This window comes from Leguminivora glycinivorella, chromosome 26 (genome assembly GCF_023078275.1).
Source record: "Leguminivora glycinivorella isolate SPB_JAAS2020 chromosome 26, LegGlyc_1.1, whole genome shotgun sequence".
Taxonomy (NCBI): Eukaryota; Metazoa; Arthropoda; class Insecta; order Lepidoptera; family Tortricidae; genus Leguminivora; species Leguminivora glycinivorella.
In genome coordinates this window covers 11335801-11344726 of record NC_062996.1, presented here as the reverse complement: position 1 = coordinate 11344726, position 8926 = coordinate 11335801, and the positions used below count along the sequence as shown (strand labels likewise).

Here is an 8926-nt window from a genome sequence, read left to right as displayed (position 1 = left end):
ATTACGACAACAAAAGTCACTATTCAAAGTTTGGACGGTCCTTTTATTTCACCGTGTATAACGTGGCTAAAATGACGGGCCGATTAGAAAAAAAATATATTGCAAAGGACCTCTGATTTTACGGAAATCTGATATCGGAACGGATAATGTGAAAACGCTCTAATAGTAGAAGCGAGTTCCCATATTTTGTAAGAGGTTTTTCTCGGTGCTTATCTGACCTCATAATGTGACGAAGTTAATTATTTTTATAATCATAGCGTTAATAAGTTCTATCAAAGTTCAGTCACCGGCATAAATATGTGATGATGTCTATACCTTGTTACATTGTCTTGTTTGAAATGTCATACGAAATTGTCAAACGATTAAAAGCGACAAGGTACAGAAATCATCACTTATTTATGCCGGTGACTGTTCCACGAAATCTTACATAAACCATAAGCGGATATGAAATTACTAAGTTAAATAATTATAAACTAATATGACTGCCGATTTCATTCCTATGGAGCTAGTTGAAGGGACGGAGAGTGACATAGGCTACTTTGTCTCTTTCTAACGCGAGAAGCTTCTTGTGACCAGAACATTTTGATTCAGTGTTGTAACACGTATCTTATATAATTATTCAAGTTGTACGTATGTTAATAATTGTAAATAAAATGACTAATTTGTAGTTGGCTTGCAATACGTCTGTACAGAGAAAAATAACATTAGTAAATGAGAGTTATTTGTAGTGACATCTAGCGTCAAATAGCGTAAATATCAGTACCTACTGCTACTTGACAATGGACGTCGCGACGAACGAAGTCTAATGCTCTACAATTTTTAGCTTAATATTACAATAGTATTAATCAGTATTCTGTTTTCAATTCCTTCTTGTAAACTGTTTTAATATTAAATTTTTAGCAGACGACACTGCTGACACCTAGTACCCAGTAGTGGTACTGATAATTTTCACTATTTGACGCTAGATGTCACTACAAATGACTGGCATGTACTGATGTATGGAGTTACAACTGGTTACAACATAGTTACAACTCTTTTGTTACTTGTTCCTCTATGGCCTGTATGTCTGTGACATTAAGTTGTATAATATCCCAGTGGTGTATTGTTGTGTATGTATGTATAGTTCGGAATTTTAACGACATGGTTATATTTATGTGAATTATATTTTGAGCATTCTGTACGCTTTTTATTTGTTCCTTTGTCTATTCAAAAGTCTGTTATTTAGTTTAGATATATGATAACTTTGATGAAGTTGTCACGTAAAGTATTTCTGTAGCGCCACCTAGTGGTGAGTAGCTGCCTTCCACAGACTTTCGAACGGTGAATTCGTGCGTTCGAATTTAAAAAATCGGTCCCCTGGATCTTTTCGCCCTCTGTTAGCCGAGGAGGGTACTAGTGGCGCCATCTAGCGGCGAGTAGCGGAGGTAGGGGGCAATAAATGAAACACTAGCGGGCAGTAAAGTAAGGTATATTATTTGCTAGTCGAGCTCGAACTGGATGATGTCGTCGAGGCGCACGTCGTCGTCGTCGCTGTCGTTGCTGCTGCCCTCTGTCGGCTGTGAGGAGAACGTTATGTTAATAAATGGGTATGGTAGCTTGTAGCGCCATCTAGCGGTGAATAGTGTAATCCTAGAAAGAGGTTTTTTATGAAATAATGGCGCAATTTCGTAAGTCGATAACTCGTTCGGTATACAGCATACGGGGAGTCCCCGCAAGCGAGATAACGACCAATGAAAGTTACTATCACTATTTAATTTTCCGAATGCGGGCCCTGTGGCATGCGTTCCTGGAATCTCTCGCACCCCGCATGCGGGCCCTGTCGACTAATGAAATTGCGCCACAAGGACACCGGCCGTGCGTCTAAGAGTCCGATGGTAGAATAGGGGCGGTGGAATAAGCTCGTATAGCTCTTGAGCACACTCGCCGAAGTGCAAGCTGTAAAACACCGACAGGGCTACCTAATGATTCTCCGACAATTTTTTAGCCGATTATTGATTCGCCGACAACGATTCGCCGAATGCCATTTAGCCGAATAATCAAACTATCGCTGTCACTTTTGGTCGAATAACGTTACGTAGAATCTTGGTTCGCATACAGTTCAGTTCGCTTCTGTGCAAATTATCCGAACTGTTATTGGACAATTTTCATTTAGTAAAGTAATATTTTCGTTTAGGCCACGTTTAGCCGAATAACGTTTCACATTTTATACATCGTTAGAATACTTTCGAATAAAGTGACACTCTTGTTGTTGTGACACATTTTAAATTCTCGTATTTTGTAAGGTACAGCGGGACAATTGCGACTGGGGGCAATTTTAAACTGATCCATTCTTTTCATGTTTTACACTATTAACTATAACTACCGCCATTTTGAATTAGCCGGAATTATTGTAAACAAAGGTGTGGCCGGTGCCATAAAAAAAAATCCGATTTTTTAATGAAAATTTTAAAAGTGAAAATTTGTTGAGTTGAAAACAACAATACATAATTTACTAAAATTAATCGTTAGAATCGGAACATGGTGATTAATATAAATAAGTATGTAGTTGAAATAAATTTTTGAATCCGCAGAACAGTTTGTACGCAAGTGCCTGCCCACTCACCTCTTCTTCCTCCTCGCCTTTTCCCGTCATATGGGGTCGGCTTTCCTTATTTTGAGTCTCCAGGCAATTCTATTTTGAGCGACTTCTCTTCGCAAGTCAAGGCTTTTCAATTTTCATATCCTTCTCTGTAGTATTCGTCCATGTAGCAGGTGGTCTTCCCCGCCCTCTTTTTATGGTATTCATGGATAGGCATTTTCTGACGATATGATTTTCCAGCCTTCGCATTATATGACCATACCATCTCAGCCTTGACTCAGACATTTTCTCCGTAACGGGTGCGACTTTAAAACTGCCTCTGACCCTTTAGCACAACTTGCCTTGTCGCGCGCAAGTCCATACATCAAGCGCGACTTCAAGTATGGACTCGCGCGCGACAAGGCAAGTTGTGATAGAGGGACAGATGTAAATATTACGTATCTTTTGTCTCTGAGTGTCACTCTTGCTGACCACCGCAACAAACGCGTCTCAGCAGTGTGCAGCTTCTGTTCATGGCATTATTTGGCTGGCCACGATTCGCAACCATACAACATCGCTGGTCGTACTGCTGCTTTGTACACTTCGCCTTTAGTTCTAAGTGACATTTTTGTATCACATAATATTCCAGTAAGTGATCTCCATTTGCACCAGGCTACGGAAACTCTGTGGGCGATGTCTGTTTCATCATTTGGTTTGTTCCTACCAACTCACCAAAAAAACAAAACCAAATGATCACTCGACCTATTGTGTTTCGACCAATTTTTTGTCGGCCAATTTTATAATTACTAAATGATTATTCGACGAAAAGTAAATCGGCGTATCAAATTTCGGCTTAACGACTCCGTTTACGAACGAATATTATGCGATATGAAAATCTTCCAATCGTTATTCGGCCAAAAAAGGCGTCGGCGAATCGTTGTCGGCGTACCGAAAATCGGCGTATTTTATTTCGGAATATCAATCGGGCACCCACCGACAGACTGGCGACTTTCCGCCGATGGGCCAAAGACTGTAGCTTGGCCGTTTGGTGGGACTAGTGCCGTAAGCTGCGGTTAGGTGGAGTGTATAGTGGTGCATGGCGCGTGTTAGACATGACACCATAGCGGAACGTCGCAATCGGTTGCAAGCTTCCCTTGTCAGCTATGTGGTAAAATATGTCGCTGTCGCATAGGTCTCTTTAGTCATCAAGAGCGATGTCTCTCAGACATTGCATCATAAATCGTCTGAAATAGACGTTAAGATCAGTAGTATAGCGGAAAGTGTTTGAAAAATGGTAAAAGTGGAAAAATTAAATTAAGGACGCTTTTTTACCCAGTAGGGTCGAAAGGGCTCATGATTTTGAGTAGGAAAAACATTAAATTTACCTATTTTGAAAAAAAAAGGTTTTGAATATTTTTTTGCGAAAATGGGTGGTTAGGTGTAGTGTGTATATGTATAGCGGCTCGTGTATGTGTAGTACCGCACTCACCCGTCTCCGGCGGCGGCGGCGCCGCGGGCGCTCGTCGTCGGCGGCCTGGCTGTCGCCCGAGCTGCCGGCCGCCAGCTCCATCACCGCGTTGCGCAGGAGGTTCGAGGCTGAAACGTGAAACTACTGCTCAAACACGCTCGACATGTTACAGTAACGCCATCTATCCTCGTCCTGCCCGATGTCATGTATAAAGGACATATTCTAATTTTTGGAAATTATGAATTAAAAGCCTGGATAGGCAAAAAATATTTTCTTTTTTTAATGTTTTACCTTTATATATGTCTTTACGAGGCCGCCACCATGTCCGTCCAAGTACAGAATCAGCAAACAAGTCCTATACCATTGCATAGAGGTGTGAGACAAGGGGACGTCATCTCCCCGAAATTGTTCTCAAATGCAATGGAGGACATGTTTAAGACTCTGAGCTGGAAAGGACGTGGCATCAACATTAATGGCGAGTACATCTCTCACTTGCGATTCGCTGATGATATCGTCATCGTGTCAGAAACGCTGCAGGACCTACAACAGATGCTGAACGACCTGGCTGACTCTTCTGTACGCATCGGCCTACGGATGAACTTGGATAAAACCAAGGTCATGTTCAATGAACATGTACTACCGGAACCGATCGCGGTACACGGCGCCGTTCTCGAAGTTGTTCAAAGATATGTTTATCTCGGGCAAACATTGCAGATGGGTAGAAACAACTTCGAGGATGAGGTGAATAGAAGAATTCAGCTAGGTTGGGCAGCATTTGGGAAGCTACGTCGAGTTTTTACATCGTCGATCCCACAGTGCCTGAAGACAAAAGTCTTCAATCAGTGCGTCCTACCCGTCATGACGTACGGGGCCGAAACGTGGACACTGACGGTACGGCTGGTCCACAAGTTCAAAGTCGCTCAGCGGGCTATGGAAAGGGCTATGCTCGGCGTCTCTCTGCGGGATCGAATCAGAAATGAGGTTATCCGGCAGAGAACCAAAGTGATCGACATAGCCCACCGTATTAGCAAGCTGAAGTGGCAGTGGCCATATTAGCCGTAGAACCGACAACCGTTGGGGTAAACGAGTTCTTGAGTGGAGACCGCGTCTCGGCAAGCGTAGTGTAGGACGGCCTCAGGCAAGGTGGAGCGACGATTTGCGCGGGATGGCTGGCAGCAGCTGGATGCGAGCAGCCGAAGATCGGAAACGGTGGCGTGAAATTGGGGAGGCCTATGTCCAGCAGTGGACTGCGATAGGCTGATGATGATGATGATGATGAATGTTTTACCTAAATCGTGATACAAAGGAAAATCTACCCTATTCATTCAGTAATTTGGTTTAAATTTCAATGGCTCTAACTGTATATTATGGTGGGCAGGACGAAGATATACATAGCTAAAAATACTCGTTGTTAGCAGGTAAACAATTGGCAATATAGAAAAGACTTTTACCACTAACGACTACAGTTGAACAAACGAGTTGTTTAAAACGACTTGAAAAACTCGCCCTTTTTATGATTTACGTTTTGCGTATTTTAGAAGACTAAAAAATAGAATAAAATCAGTTTATTCGTAAACACGCAGACAATAAACAATATTTAAAAAAGTATATGTAGGTAGGTTTTTATAAACAAAAATAATAAGCCCCAATAAGAGTAAAGAAAAACTGCTTTCGACCTCGCGGGCACAGTATAATAAAGAGTACTATCGTACAGCCACCCGCTCTCGGTTACCTCACAGTTACCGCCTGTCAAAAACGCGAACAGTCTACCTGTCATATTTCGCTCATACAAGCATAGTACGCGTTCACGTACACGAGTTTAGACTGTGTGCTAGGAACGCGCCTCTTTCATATATTTGATTGCCAGGGTCCGAGGTGTGTCACAGGTAAGGATTTTAATCAATTCAAAATCATCAATTTTCAAATGTAAGGCGAGCGAAGCCGCAGGCCGAAGCGAGTAATATATAAATTTCCTCACCTTCGTCGTCGCCGGAGCCCGAGTCGGAGCCGTCGTCGTTGTCGGAGGCGCCCGCCAGCTCCTCCGAGTCCTCCTCCTCCTGGGGGGAAAGGGGGGTGAACATTAGTAGGAGGGTCAAAGTACATTCTGAGTTGACTTGACACTAGTTAAGTAGCTAATAAATAACAATAGAAAGGAAACTTCAGCGTTTTTGACATTCATCCCCTAAGGGGGTTATAAAGAGGATGAAATTTTGTATAGGGATCAAATTTTATTTTGAGTTAGGAATTCGAAATTTGGTAAAATTGTAATAAATAAAAATTGGAGAAAAGCAATTTCAGACTTTTTAGATATTCATCCCCAGAGGGAGTTAAAAAGGGAACGAATGTTAGTACGAGGAACAAGTTTAATTTTAATTTAGGAGCAGGAAACTTTGTGAAAAGATAGTTTAATACAAGTTTAATTTTAATTTAGGAGCAGGAAACTTTGTGAAAAGATAGATTAATACATACTAGAATAACTATTTCAAGCTTTTTGATAATTCAGGATGAAAGTTTAATTTAAATCAAGGAACTTGAAACTCTATAATATCGTAGTTTAGGCAAATAAATAAAAAAATCTTAGATATTCATCCCCTAAGGGGATTAAAAGGGGATAAAAGTTTGTATGGGGATCAAATTTTATTTTACTTATATAACTAATTTAAAATCATTCAATCATATCGGGAAATAAATTAATAGTTTAAAAAACACTATAAAACACGCTTTTATAAATGCACGTAAAAGCCAAAAATAAATTATGGATCGTTCAAGTTGTCTCTATTTGTGAGCTGAAGTTTAAAAACTATGTGCTTTTAATTATAATATTTGATTGTAAAAGCGTGGGGCGCTGGAACAGGAAAGACTTTTTGTATAACTTGCTGATAAATCAAATTATGCTATGTTACGGGAAGGAGGTTACACAGATTGACGCGCTCACTGGAGTTGCAGCATGACTAGTAGGTTCTACATTAAACAGTCAAATCAATTAAAAGTCAGTGTTCAAAGTAGGTACCAGTTTGTCGAACTCAGACAAAATATGCGCTAGTAGCGAGGAGAGTCGACAGTCACTGACACTTAGAACGCCGCTTTTTTCCGGTAATCAAAGTACAAAAGGGGAAAGTGTCTACAGTGACAGGATGCAGAAATCTTGTTCGTGGACGAGATATCTTTGGTTCTCTTTGGTAACCCTTAGGCGGCATATGTAAACGTTATGTTCTTATGCAACTTCATTCGCCAGGAAGTTCGGATTAGTATTTGTTTACAAGAAAGTCTTTCCTGTTCCAGCGCCCCACGCTTTCACAATCAAATATTATAATTAAAAGCACATAGTTTTTAAACTTCAGCTCACAAATAGAGACAACTTGAACGATCCATAATTTATTTTTGGCTTTTACGTGCATTTATAAAAGCGTGTTTTATAGTGTTTTTTAAACTATTAATTTATTTTATACTTTTTAGTCATTAATAATGAAATACTTTTAACATTTATACATAAATTTATTTCAAGTAGGCGGATTTTACATGCCATTTGTGGCTTAACGTGTACTTATTGCTAATTGCTACTTAATAATAACTAGCGGCTACCTTCTTATTACGGTATTATCATAAAAATGTTTATACCTAGTAAGTTATCCGTAAAAGATAGACAATATAGACATGTGCCATCGCGGACTTTTTGAAGACATTAGAGAGACATACTTTCGCCATACATTGTTTTGAAGCTCTCAGCTAGTGGGATTTTGTTTGACTCGATTAGAAAATATTGTCACATTTCAACTAATTCAAACAAAATTTAAGTATTTCTTTTTTGCCGAGCCCCCTTTATTTGCTCTTAAGGGTCACAGGAAAACCATTACCCAACTTATTTTAAATACAACGTTGATCTTTCTTTTATGCGGAGGCTTCGCCCCCCGAGCCCCCTTTGTTTGCTCTTAAAGGTCACAAGAAAACGCTAACCCAACTTATTCTAAATACTACGTTTATCTTTCTTTCATGCGGGGGCTTCGCCCCCCGAGCCCCCCTTTGTTTGCTCTTAAAGGTCACAAGAAAACGCTAACCCAACTTATTTTAAATACTACGTTAATCTTTCTTTTATGCGGGGGGCTTCGCCCCCCGAGCCCCCTTTTCGTTACTCTTAAGGGTAACAAGAAAACCCTAACCCAACTTATTTTAAATACAACGTTTATCTTTCTTTTATGCGGGGGGCTTCGCCCCCCGAGCCCCCCTTTGTTTGCTCTTAAAGGTCACAAGAAAACGCTAACCCAACTTATCTTAAATACTACGTTGATATTTCTTTCATGCGGGGGGCTTCGCCCCCCGAGCCCCCCTTTGTTTGCTCTTAAAGGTTACAAGAAAACGCTAACCCAACTTATTCTAAATACTACGTTGTTCTTTCTTTCATGCAGGGGGCTTCGCCCCCCGAGCCCCCCTTTGTTTGCTCTGAAAGGTCACAAGAAAACGCTAACCCAACTTATTCTAAATACTACGTTGATCTTTCTTTCATGCGGGGGCTTCGCCCCCGAGCCCCCTTTTCTTTACCCTTAAGGATCACAAGAAAACCTTAATCCAACTTATTCTAAATACTACGTTGTTCTTTCTTTCATGCGGGGGCTTCGCCCCCGAGCCCCCCCTTTGTTTGCTCTGAAAGGTCACAAGAAAACGCTAGCCCAACTTATTTTAAATACTACGTTAATCGTTCTTTTATGCGGGGGCGTCGCCCCCGAGCCCCCTTTTCGTTACTCTTAAGGGTAACAAGAAAACCCTAACCCAACTTATTATAAATACAACGTTTATCTTTCTTTTATGCGGGGGCTTCGCCCCCGAGCCCCCTTTGTTTGCTCTTAAAGGTCACAAGAAAACGCTAACCCAACTTATTTTAAATACTACGTTAATCTTTCTTTTAT

The 8926-nt window shown here is 40.8% G+C and overlaps 1 protein-coding gene across 1 annotated transcript in view; it reads right to left on the bottom strand.

Annotated features, from left to right (window-relative positions):
* Positions 1–1452: 1452 nt before the first annotated feature.
* Positions 1453–8926, bottom strand: part of LOC125239755 (protein mahjong) — an 85823-nt gene continuing 78349 nt past the window's right edge. The window contains exons 32-34 of the mRNA XM_048147425.1: positions 6004–6082; positions 4047–4153; positions 1453–1556 (exon numbers count right to left, since the gene is read on the bottom strand). Of these exons, the coding sequence (XP_048003382.1) occupies positions 1479–1556; positions 4047–4153; positions 6004–6082 (264 nt within the window). The 3' untranslated portion in view covers positions 1453–1478. The remainder of the gene's footprint in view (positions 1557–4046; positions 4154–6003; positions 6083–8926) is intronic.